The sequence below is a fragment of the Bufo bufo genome, chromosome 2 (genome assembly GCF_905171765.1).
Source record: "Bufo bufo chromosome 2, aBufBuf1.1, whole genome shotgun sequence".
NCBI classification, from domain to species: domain Eukaryota; kingdom Metazoa; phylum Chordata; class Amphibia; order Anura; family Bufonidae; genus Bufo; species Bufo bufo.
The window spans coordinates 497,168,250-497,181,377 of NC_053390.1; the positions used below are offsets into that span (position 1 = coordinate 497,168,250).

The 13,128-nt window shown below is 40.8% G+C and overlaps 1 protein-coding gene across 2 annotated transcripts in view; it reads right to left on the bottom strand.

The window, feature by feature from the left end:
• Positions 1 to 13,128, bottom strand: part of ARHGEF18 (Rho/Rac guanine nucleotide exchange factor 18) — a 620,551-nt gene that overhangs the window by 177,297 nt on the left and 430,126 nt on the right. For both annotated transcript variants that reach the window (XM_040417798.1, XM_040417797.1), the window contains one exon: positions 1,041 to 1,200. In XM_040417798.1, the coding sequence (XP_040273732.1) occupies positions 1,041 to 1,200 (160 nt within the window). The remainder of the gene's footprint in view (positions 1 to 1,040; positions 1,201 to 13,128) is intronic.

The following is a 13,128-nucleotide window of genomic DNA, read 5'->3' on the forward strand; positions in this document are numbered from 1 at the left end:
ACATATCTATCTTTGGCCGTATTTTGCGGATTGCGGACCCATTCAATTCAATGGGACCTCCATTTGCCGTCCTCAGTACAGGCACAGTGCCCTTATGTTCATTGGCATAAGCCCTTTGGAAAAAAAAATTATAATAATGGCATCTAATGGCATAAAAGAAAGGTCTGTGTCCTGTGAACAATATCAAATACATGTAGGATTAGTTATATGCCGTTAGATAGGCCCATTGCTACAACTACCCTCCAGTAATAAAGCGGTTAGTGTAACTCTTTTTACTGGAAGAAAATTGACCATAAGGCCACCTGCAGACATTTTGGAATACATATGTTTTTTTCTGCACAGATTCCCATGTGGAAAAATCGCAGCTTAGTACAGTACCAGCAAAGTATAAACAGCAGGAAACCGTGACAGCCTAGGCAGTCGATGTGCACCATTTTTCCTTAGAAAGGATTAGGACAACACTATGATAAATTTAGGCTACATGCACACGACCGTATGTGTTTTGCGGTCCGTATGCCATCCATTTTTTTTGCGGATCCATTGTAACAATGCCTATCCTTGTCCGCAAAACGGACAAGCATAGGACACATTCTATTTTTTTTGTGAGGCTACGGAACGGACATACTGAATAAACATTAGGGGCCATTTGTCAAAGATCAGGGGATACCCCCTGCGCTGCCAGAGGATGCGCCTAATTTCTGATGAGGGACAGGCATTATCATAATTTAGGCGAATCTTGCGGCATTCTATGCATTTGGAGTGAAATCTGTTTCCGGGTGTACATGTTAGTGAATTTGCCGAGACCTTTGGCCCAGCCCCTACCACTCCCCAGTGTTTAAAAAGTCACAAAAACGAACCCTGTGTCTTTTCTTTAACGTTAATAAAATGTTCTCACAGACAATTCCATTCCATTGGAAGGTTATGTTAATGTACTGCAAACAATGATAATGTTTTGCTTAGCATGCTACAAAGAGAGATTTAAGAAGGAAATATAATGTGGCAGTGCCCACCCTTCTAGCAAACAAGCAGTGCCTACTCACGCATGCACTGTAGTCCACGCCCATTTACAAGTGATCTGGTGCATAAAGTGCATTTGGCGTGACTTGAGAAGCAGCCTGGCACCAGCTCATGCCCATTGGTATATATCCATTTGTCCTTCATATCTCTGCCCTTCTCTTTCAGCTGCTCTTTCATCTTACCCTAGAAGACAAAGGAGTGATAATATTAAAGCACGGTTATCAGGTGACGCCATGAGTCACAACGATACGTTGATCTTCCTCACCACATTGTTCACTGGCACCCTTACTTATTTTCAGACATTTGGTTATATTGCATCTTTGGGGTTGCCTGTTTTTTTTTTTCTTCACGGCATGATCTGTACTTTATTGTATATTTGTTTGTATTTGCCAAGATTGTGCTCATAGTAGCTGATCAGTTAGGCCATTGTATATATTAGGTGTGCTGTCCTATTACAGTTTAAGGACATGTTCCTCTATATTGGCTTAGTCCTCTTCATTGTTTGTGTTTTTTTGTTTTTAATCCTTAGTGTTTATCTTTTTTTCATATTTAACCCCTTAAGTGGGTTGTCTGGGTTCAGAGCTGAACCCGGATATACCTCCATTTTCACCCCGGCAGCCCCCCTGACTTGAGCATCGGAGCAGTTCATGCTCCGATGCTCTCCTTTGCCCTAAATCAAAGGCATTTTTTGGAGATACGGTGACGTACCGGGGCTCTCCATGGGGCTGCCAGGAAGCCCAGTGACGTCACCGGCACTGATGGGCGGGATTTTGCCGTGCCCTAGCCAGTAGGGCTCATCAGAGCCGGTGACATCACTGAACACACTGCCGGGCGGAAGTTTCCAATGCTCCGATGCCAACATCAGGGGGGCTGCCTGGGTGAAAATAAGGGTATGTCCAGGTTCAGCTCTGAACCCGGACAACCCCTTTAAGGACCTTGCCATTTTTCACCTTAAAGGGAACCTGTCACCGGGATTTTGTGTATAGAGCTGAGGGCATGGGTTGCTAGATGGCCGCTAGCCCTTACGCAATACCCAGTCTCCATAGCTCTGTGTGCTTTTATTGTGTAAAAAAAACGATTTGATACATATGCAAATTAACCTGAGATGAGTCCTGTATGTGAGATGAGTCAGGGACAGGACTCATCTCAGGTTAATTTGCATATGTATCAAATCGTTTTTTTTACACAATAAAAGCACACAGAGCTATGGGGACTGGGTATTGCAGATGTGCTAGCGGCCATCTAGCAGCCCATGTCCTCAGCTCTATACACAAAATCCTGGTGACAGGTTCCCTTTAAGAACCAGGCCGTTTTTTGAAAACTTGACATTTGTCACTCTATGTGGTAATAACTTCGAAACGCTTTCACTTATCCAAGCCATTCTGAGATTGTTTTCTCGCGACACATTATACTTCATGATAGTGAAAAACTTTGGTCGATATAATTCACCTTTATTTATAAAAAAATCCCAAATTTACAGAATATTTTGAAAAATTTGCAATTTTCCAAATTTGAATTTATTTGCTTTTAAGGCCTCTTTCACACTGGCGCGTGCGGCCCGTTGCCATATTGCGGGCCGCAAAATGCGGGCCGCAATGCACGGGCGCCGTTCCGTGAGCATTCTGCATTACGGATGCGGACCCATTCACTTGAATGGGTCCGCGAATCCGGAGATGCGGAATGGTGCGGAACGGAAGCACGGAACGGAACCATACGGAAGCACTACGGAGTGCTTCCGTGGGGTTTCGTCCCGTACTTCCGTTCCGCAAAAAGATAGAACATGTCCTATCTTTTTGCGCAACGGCCGGATCGCTGAATGGGTCCGGGATCCGCTGCGGCTGCCCCATGGACTGTGCTCGTGCATTGCGGCCCGCATTTTACGGGCCGCAGCACAACCATAGGCCGCACACGCCAGTGTGAAAGAGGCCTAAGGCAGATAGTGATACATCAAAAAAAGAGTTATTACTTTACATTTCCCATATGTCCACTTTCATGTTTGCATCATTTTGTAAATGTAATTTTATTCTTTAGGATTTTATAAGGCTTAGAATTTTAGAAGCAAATTTTTTAGAAAATTTCCAAAACCCACTTTTTTAAGGACCACCTCAATTCTAAAGTCACTTTGTGGGGCTTACATAGTGGAAACCACCCATAAATGACCCCATTGTAGAAACTACACCCTCAAGTTATTCAAAACTGATTTTACAAACTTTGTTAACCTTTTAGGTGTTCCTCAAGAATTAAAGGAAAAAGGAGATAACATTTTAAAATTTCACTTTTTTGGCAGATTTTAATTCATTTTTTCCTGTAACACATCAAGGGTTAACAGCCAAATAAAACTCAATATTTATTACCCCGATTCTACAGTTTACTGAAACACCCCACATGTGGCCGTAAACTGCTGTACGGGCACACGGCAGGGCGCAGAAAGAAAGGAGTGCCATATGGAGGGCAGGATTTTGGAGGGCAGATTTCACTGGGATAATTTTAAGTTGTCATATGACATTTAAATAGCCCCTGATGCACCTCTAGAGTAGAAACTCAAAAAAAGTTACACCATTTTTGAAATTTTAGGATAAGATGACACTTTTATTGGTATTATTTTGTGGTATATATGACTTTTGATTGCTCTATATTACACTTTTTGTGAGGCAAGGTAACCAAAAATTCATTGTTCTGGCACAGATTTTTTGGTTTCTTTATGGTGTTCTCCTGACAGGTTAGATCATGTGCTATTTTTATAGAACAGGTAGGTATGGACATGATAATACCGACTATGTCTACTTTTTTTAAAATTGAATTTCTTTAATAAATCATGTTTTTGTGTTTCCTTTTTCTGAAAGCCACATTATTTAAATTTTTTGGGCGATTATCTTATGTAGGGCTCAGTTTTTGCGGCATGAGGTGACGGTTTGATTGGTTCTATTTTGGAGTAAATACTACTTTTTGATAGTTTGGTATTACACTTTTTGTGATGTATGATGACAAAAAATAGATTTTTTTTGCACGGTTTTTATTTTATTTTATTCATTGTTTTTACCTGACAGGGTAAATCATGTGATATTTTTATAGATCAGGTTGTTATGGACACGGCGATACCTAATTTGTCTATTTTTTATATTCATTTTGGTTTTACACAAAGCATTTTTGAAAGAAAAACAATGTTTTTATGTCTCCACTTTATGCAAGCCATATCTTTTTTATTTTTTAGGCAATTGTCTTAGGTATGATCTCATTTTTTGCAGGGTGAGATTTTAGGGTACATACTACTTTTTGATCATTTGGTATTACACTTTTTTGCCACGGTTTTTATTTTTTACGGAGCGCACCGGCATCAGCGTTATCATCAATGCTGGTGGATGCAGCAGGGATCCGTCTGTTGACGTGCTGATCGTGGCACCGCACATGGGGGGGAAGAGAAGGACAACAGGACGAGAATGCTCGTCCTGGGGCACAAAGTACCTGCCATTTAGGATGAGCATTCTCGTCCTGGGTCCTTAAGGGGTTAAAAGGGTTTTCCGGGATTCTAATATTGATGACTTATCCTCAGGGTAGGTCATCAATATCAGATTGGCGGGGGTCCGACACCCGGCACCTCATACCTGACCCCTGACTTTGATATTTGAGTTTGACTCTATGCTCTTCATAGGTCAGGGTCAAAGTCAGAATGAGCTATAGATATACTGTGTATTTATATGCTAAATCACACAACCAAAGAAAGTTTATAGCTGAGCTTCTGGCTCTGTGTCTGAAATGCTGTAAGTTAACATGTTACAGTGTTATGTGAGTGCATAGCTCAGTGAAAAGGTTACTGGTGTGTACACTGGAGTTTTTGGGTTCAAAACCCATTAGCAACCTTAAAACAACAAGTTAATGTTTTTAACCCCTTAAGGACTTAGGGCGTACCGGTACGCCTATTTCCCGAGTCCTTAAGGACTCAGGGCGTACCGGTACATCCTAAGTTTAAATCGCGATTGCGGCGCCGCGGGGGTTAATCCAAACAGGATGTCCGCTGAAATCATTCAGCGGGCATCCTGTCACAATGCCCAGGGGGGTCATGTGACCCCCCCGTGTCGGCAATCGCCGCAAAACGCAGGTCAATTCAGACCTGCGGTTTGCTGCTTTTACCTGCGGTTGCGGCGGGTGTCGGCGGTGCCATCGGGTCCCCATGCGGCTGTGGGGGGGGACCGATGGCATGGAAGGCAGCGCGATGTCTAAGGAAGGCATCGCGCTGCCTTCCGGTGACGAGCCTGTGAGATCCAGCCCCCTGGATCTCACAGGCAGGAAGCTGTATGAGTAATACACACTGTATTACTCATACAGCCAATGCATTCCAATACAGAAGTATTGGAATGCATTGTAAAGGAATATACCCACCAAAGTTTAAGTCCCAAAGTGGGACAAAAAATAAAGTTAAAAAAAAGTTGAAAAAATAAAGTTTTCCCCACCCAAAAATTTAAGTTTCAAGTAAAAATAAACAAAAACGTCATTTTCCCCAAATAAAGTAAAAAAAAAATTGGTAAAAAATAGGGGGAAAAAAAGTATACATATTAGGTATCGCCACGTCCGTATCGACCGGCTCTATAAACATATCACATGACCTAACCCCTCAGATGAACACCATAAAAAATAAAAACTGTGCTAAATAAACCATTTTTTTGTCACCTTACATCACAATAAGTACAACAGCTAGCGATCAAAAAGGCGTTTGCTCACCAAAAAAGTAACAATCTAACCGTCACCTCATCCCCCAAAAAAGTCGCCCAAAAAATAAAAAAACTATGGCTCAGAATATAGAGACACTAAAACATCATTTTTTTTGTTTGAAAAAAGCTGTTATAGTGTAAAACTTACATAAATAAAAAAAAAAGTATACATATTAGGTATCGCCGCGTCCGTATCGACCGGCTCTATAAAAATATCACATGACCTAACCCCTCAGATTAATGTTGTAAATAACAAAAAATAAAAACGATGCCAAAACAGATATTTCTTGTTATCTTGCCTCACAAAAAGTGTAATATAGAGCAACCAAAAATCATATGTACCCTAAACTAGTACCAAAAATACTGCCACCGTATCCCGTAGTTTCTAAAATGGGGCCACTTTTTTGGAGTTTCTACTCTAGGGGTGCATCAGGGGGGCTTCAAATGGGACATGGTGTCAAAAAAACCAGTCCAGCAAAATCTGCCTTCCAAAAACCGTATGGCATTCCTTTCCTTCTGCGCCCTGCCGTGTGCCCGTACAGCGGTTTATGACCACATATGGGGTGTTTCTGTAAACTACAGAATCAGGGCCATAAATATTGAGTTTGGTTTGGCTGTTAACCCTTGCTTTGTAACTGGAAAAAAATTATTAAAATGGAAAATCTGCCAAAAAAGTGAAATTTTGAAATTGTGTCTCTATTTTCCATTAATTCTTGTGGAACACCTAAAGGGTTAACGACGTTTGTAAAATCAGTTTTGAATACCTTGAGGGGTGTAGTTTCTTAGATGGGGTCACTTTTATGGAGTTTCTACTCTAGGGGTACATCAGGGGGCTTCAAATGGGACATGGGTGTCAAAAAAACCAGTCCAGCAAAACCTGCCTTCCAAAAACCGTATGGCATTCCTTTCCTTCTGCGCCCTGCCGTGTGCCCGTACAGCGGTTTACGACCACATATGAGGTGTTTCTATAAACTACAGAATCAGGGCCATAAATATTGAGTTTGGTTTGGCTGTTAACCCTTGCTTTGTAACTGGAAAAAAATTGGAAAATGGAAAATCTGCCAAAAAAGTGAAATTTTGAAATTGTATCTCTATTTTCCATTAATTCTTGTGGAACACCTAAAGGGTTAACAAAGTTTTTAAAATAAGTTTTGAATACCTTGAGGGGTGTAGTTAATAGAAACCACCCAAAAATGACCCCATTCTATAATTTAAGCCTCGCAAAGTGACTTCAGACCTGAACTGGTCCCTAAAAATTGGGTTTTTGAAAATTTCAAGATTTGCTTCTAAACTTCTAAGCCTTGTAACATCCCCAAAAAATGAAATATCATTCCCAAAATGATCCAAACATGAAGTAGACATATGGGGAATGTAAAGTAATAACTATTTTTGGAGGTATTACTATGTATTATAGAAGTAGAGAAATTGAAACTTTTTTTTTTTACCCAAATTTTTGGTAAATTTGGTATTTTTTAATAAAATTTTTTTATTTTTTTTTTACTTCATTTTACCAGTGTCATGAAGTACAATATGTGACGAAAAAACAATCTCAGAATGGCCTGGATAAGTCAAAGCATTTTAAAGTTATCAGCACTTAAAGTGACACTGGTCAGATTTGCAAAATATGGCCGTCCTTAAGGTGAAATAGGGCTGAGTCCTTAAGGGGTTAAACATTAGATAAGAGACAAATTCAAGTGATGTGTGACACTGATGTCTGACTTTCCTGACTAGTCAGCGTCACAATGACTTTACTGTATTTTTTACTGTATTTTTGTATGATAAATCACATAGATGAAGAAAATCCCAAGCAAGGCAAGCCTATAGCTCAGTGGTAAGGCATTTGCCTCATATACAGTGTTTCTGGGTTCAAAACCCCTTTCAGCTTTAAGAAAAAAATAAATTTTATTAAGCCCTAGATTAGAGACAAATTCAAGTTATGTCTGACTTTCTTCACTGTACAAACACAAATTGCAGAGCAGCTCTCACAGACCTCATCGACCACACCGGAATGCATCAGCCAAGCCAAGACCGCAGATCCTCAGCAGTCATCTAGATCAGTAATCAACAAAAGGCGATGGCAGCATCTCCAGTTCTTTCTTTATTGATCGTACTTCAAAGAGAGTGTATACAAAAAGCCAGACAGCAACGTTTTAGCTTGATAAAGTCTACTATGTAGCCGAAACGTTGCTGTCTTGCTTTTTGTATACACTCTCTTTGAAGTACGATCAATAAAGAAAGAACTGGAGATGCTGCCGTCGCCTTTTGTTAATTTCTGACTTTCTTCACTGGTCAGTGGCAGTGTCACAATGACTTTTAGGTTCATTGTTGTAACGGGGTTCCGAAGGTACACTCAGTCCCCCATTAGCCGCAGACCTGCTGCTTAGCTTCGGGAACGAGGATCTATGTTTTACCTCGTTCCCAGGGCGGCTTTACTAGCTGGGTGGCTCCCTGCTCCTAAGTCTGCCTTGAGCGCCGAGCTGATCACTCAGCGCTCAACTGGTTGGTCTGTCGGTCATGTGACGCTGGCCACGTCACATGACCCTCACTCCCCACTATAAATACAGGCAGCCTGCTGGCCACAGGTTGCCTGTTAATTTAGGTTCCACCTGTGATTTGGTCTTTCCTGGCGTACTTACCTCCTGCTGAATTCCTGATGATCCTCTGCCTGCTCCTTGTGTACTTTGCTGCTCTCCTGGTATTCTGACCCCGGCCTCCTCCTGATGATCCTCCGCTGACTCCTTTGGTACTTCACGTCTCTCCTGGTATTTATGACCCCGGCTTCTCCTGACAATTCTCTGCTTGCTCCATTTGTACTTTGTAGCTTTCCTGGTATTGACTCGGTCCTTTCACGTCCTGTTGTTTGTCTGTCTGTCATCCCTGTACTTATTCCAAGTTAGGGATTGCCGTCCAGTTGTCCCCTGTCATTAGGACTCGCGAGGCAAGTAGGCAGGGCCGGGGGTAAGGGTGGAGCGCAGTGGTCACTTCCCTCCCCCCTGTGTGTGTGTGTACGCGACCGTTACAATTGTATTTTTCGTATACTAAATCTCATAGATGAAGAAAATCATTAACATATTAGTGTCTAAATCTATGACTCAGTGATAAGACACTTGTCTTACATGCAGTGTTCCTGGGTTCAAAACCCCTTTCAGGCTGTTAATAAAATGTATATTTTATTGAGCCCTAGATATGAGACAAATTCAAGTGATGTGTGATGTAAGTAGTACTTTTTTATTTTATTAAGAGTGCATGGGCAGCACTGTAGTAAGGGGGGCACTCATTAACTGTATCTTCATCTAGTTCCAGGTGACTGAGGGCTATTTTGTTTTTTGTTGTCTTGAAACAGTCACTGTACAATATAATAAAGTATTCTTATTTCTTAGGAAGGAGTCTAATTATCAGATCTATAAATCACTTTATTGAAATTATTTGTCGGCATCCACCCAAACATAAGCTGCAAAGATATGACCACTAGGGGTCTCACTAGTCCACTCTCTGTGGTTAGGCATGGTCCAGCTCTCGCACCCAAATACAAGCAGGAGGAAGTGTGGGAGTGTTCTGGAGTAGCTGATACTGAAGGAGGCTTGCAGGATTCACTACCTCCTCACAGATCTGCAAACCAACTTATCTTCTAAATGTGCTCTCCCTCCGCTATCTTACATGGCTTATACATTGATTCACCTCTCTCAAGTGTGTATGCAGTTATTAGCAAGAATCACTATTTTTCTGGGACTCTTGAAAAAGTTGAGTAGTCACCATATGCAAAGTTGTGTCCTGGCTTATACATATCTACTGTATATATGTGTATTATACTCACAGTGTGCTATAGCTTCACCACACTGATATCTGCTCAGAAAGCTAATATTCATAATACTGCTTTATTCACAGGCACAATATATGATTATGCAGACACCACTAATGTGTGATAGCTTATAAGCTCAATATAGTAAGGCCTTATTATTATTAACCGCTTGCCGCCACTGTAACGCCGATAGGCGTCCGGGCGGCAGCGCTCTCAGGTCTCAGCGACGCCTATTGGCGTCATCTCGTGAGACCCAAGATTTTGCGTTCACATTGGCGCGCAGCTCTGAAGTTAAACTACAGCCTGCCAGCGCTGATCATTCGCTGGCAGGCTGTAGATGTTTAAAAAATCGCATCAAAAAGGTATATTAGACGCTGTTTTGTTAACAGCGTCTGACATACCTGCTACCTGGTCCTCTGGTCCTCTGCTACCTGGTCCTCAGGCAGCTCTGTAAGTAGCACCAAGCACCACACCACACTACACTACACACACACCCCCCCCTGTCACTTATTAACCCCCTGATCACCCCATATAGACTCCCTGATCACCCCCCTGTCATTGATCACCCCCCTGTAAGGCTCGATTCAGACGTCCGTATGTGTTTTGCGGATCCGCACATTGCCAGAACTATATAGAAAATGCCTTTTCTTGTCCGCAATTGCGGACAAGAATAGGACATGTTCTATATTTTTGCGGAACGGAAGTGCGGTCCCGGAAGTGCAGATCCGCAATTCCTGGCCCGAGCGGGACAAAGTCTGTCCCCATAGAAATGAATGGGTCCGCAATTCCTTTCCGCAAAATGCGGAACAGAATTGCGGACATGTGAATGGGGCCTAAGGGTCCCTTATCACCGCCAGTTAGTTAGCTACTTAGGCTCTACAAAAAACGCAGTGTTCGCCCGATCAGGCCTGATCTTGTGCCCACACTTGCGTTCAGTCCGTCCCACCGCAGTGACAGAATTTTTATTTTTTCTGATCACTGCAAAAACGCTGTAAAATCGCTGCGGCGCTATAAAGATCACTTTTGAGCTTTTTGGATTTTTATTAGCGATCGCAGCTTTACTTCGCAAGCACTTCTTTTTACTAGGCAGGTGTGCTCTTTTTCCTGGGTAGTCTCAGAGGAATACCCCCTAAATTTAGTTAGCCCAAAATGTCAAAAAAAGGGGTATTCCGCTGAAGAGTACTTTTAGGATTTCATAGGGCATTTTTACGCTTTTGGATTCCAAACTACTTCTCACGCTTTAGGGCCCCTAAAATGCCAGGGCAGTATAAATACCCCACAAGTGACCCCATTTTGGAAAGAAGACACCCCATGGTATTCCGTGAGGGGAATGGCGAGTTCATAGAAGATTTTTTTTTTTCGGCACAAGTTAACGGAAATTTTTTTTATTTTTTTTTCTTACAAAGTCTCATACTCCACTAACTTGTGACAATTTTTTTTTTTTTACATGAACTCACCATACCCCTCACGGAATACCTTGGGGTGTCTTCTTTCTAAAATGGGGTCACTTGTGGGGTATTTATACTGCCCTGGCATTTTAAGGGCACTAAAGCGTAAGAAGTGCCCTGTGAAATCCTAAAAGTACTCATTGGAATTTGGGCCCCTTTGCGCACCTAGGCTGCGAAAAAGTGAAACACAAATGGGTTTCGCCGTACTCAGAAGAAGTAGGGCAATGTGTTTTGGGGTGTATTTTTACATATACCCATACTGTGTGTGAGAAATATCTCTGTAAATGACAACTTTTTCCATTTGTTTATACAAAGGTTTCATTTACAGAGATATTTCTCACACACAGTATGGGTATATGTAAAAATACACCCCAAAACACATTGCCCTACTTCTCCTGAGTATGGTGATACCACATGTGTGACACTTTTTTGCAGCCTAGGTGCGCAAAGGGGCCCAAATTCCAATGAGTACTTTTAGGATTTCACAGGGCATTTTTACGCATTTGGATTCCAAACTACTTCTCACGCTTTAGGGTCCCTAAAATGCCAGGGCAGTATAAATACCCCACAAGTGCTCACAATTTAGCCACGCCCAAAATGCCAGAACAGTAAACACACCCCACAAATGACCCCATTTCGGAAAGTAGACACCCCAAGGTATTCACTGAGGGGCATAGTGAGTCCGTGGGAGATTTTTTTTTTTTTGCCAGAAGTTAGCAGAAATGGAATCTTTATTATTATTTTTTTTTTCTCAGAAAGTGTCATTTTCCGCTAACTTATGAAAAAAAAAAAATCATACATAAACTCACCATGCCCCTCCGCGAATACTTTGGGGTGTCTTCTTTCTAAAATGGGGTCATTTGGGGGGTATTTATACTATCCTGGCATTCTAGCACCTCAAGAAACATGACAGGTGCTCAGAAAGTCAGAGCTGCTTCAAAATGCGGAAATTTACATTTTTGTACCATAGTTTGTAAACGCTATAACTTTTGCGCAAACCAATAAATATACACTTATTGGATTTTTTTTTATCAAAGACATGTAGCACAATAAATTCTGACACAAACTTGTAAAGAAATGTAATTATATTTGAACAATTTTACCAGAAAAAGTTAAAAATACACTTTTTTTTTAGAAAATTGCGGTCTATTTTGATTAATGTCAGAAAAACAAAAAATCTCAGCAGCAATCAAATACCACCAAAAGAAAGCTGTATTTGTGAGAAGAAAAGGAGGTAAAATTCATTTAGGTGCCAAGTTGCATGACCGAGCAATAAACCGTTAAAGTTGTGAAGTGCCGATTTGTAAAAAAGGGCCTGGTCACTAGGGGAGTATAAACCTGTTGTCCTAAAGTGGTTAATTATGTATTATTTATTATAGTTTATCCTATTAATATGGTTTTAAATAAAAAAAATATATATACAGTACAGACCAAAAGTTTGAAGCTCATCAAGAGAATGCCATGAGTGTGCAAAGCAGTAATCAAAGCAAAAGGTGGCTACTTTGAAGAACCTAGAATATGACATATTTTCAGTTGTTTCACACCTGTTTGTTATGTATATAAATCCACATGTGTTAATTCATAGTTTTGATGCCTTCAGTGTGAATCTACAATTTTCAAAGTCATGAAAATAAAGAAAACTCTTTGAATGAGAAGGTGTGTCCAAACTTTTGGTCTGTACTGTATATATATTTAATATAGTAAGACCTTATTATTATTAATTATCTATTATTTATTACAGTATATCCTATTAATATGGTTTTAAATAAAGAAAAAAAATAATATAAAGAAAACAGATCTCTCTGGGGACTTGAACCAGGGATGTCTACATGCACAAATGTTATCACCTATACAGCTCAAAGAGCAACCACACAGAGAGTAATTCTAATTAATTATTCTTTATTGGATATCCAAAACATTAGATGGTATATCAATTAAAACATATACAAAAACAGCACATACTGAGAGCACAACGATGTTACAATAATTGTATAAAAAAAGTATAAAAACAGAGTAAGCTCCAAACCAATAAGGGACTAGTATCCCCCCATACACAATAAAGCAGTATCAACTTGGTGGGGCACATATAGCAGTACTAGCATCCAGAGCATACATACACAAACACTCCAAACATATGAAGGAGTGCAAGCCTGGGTGC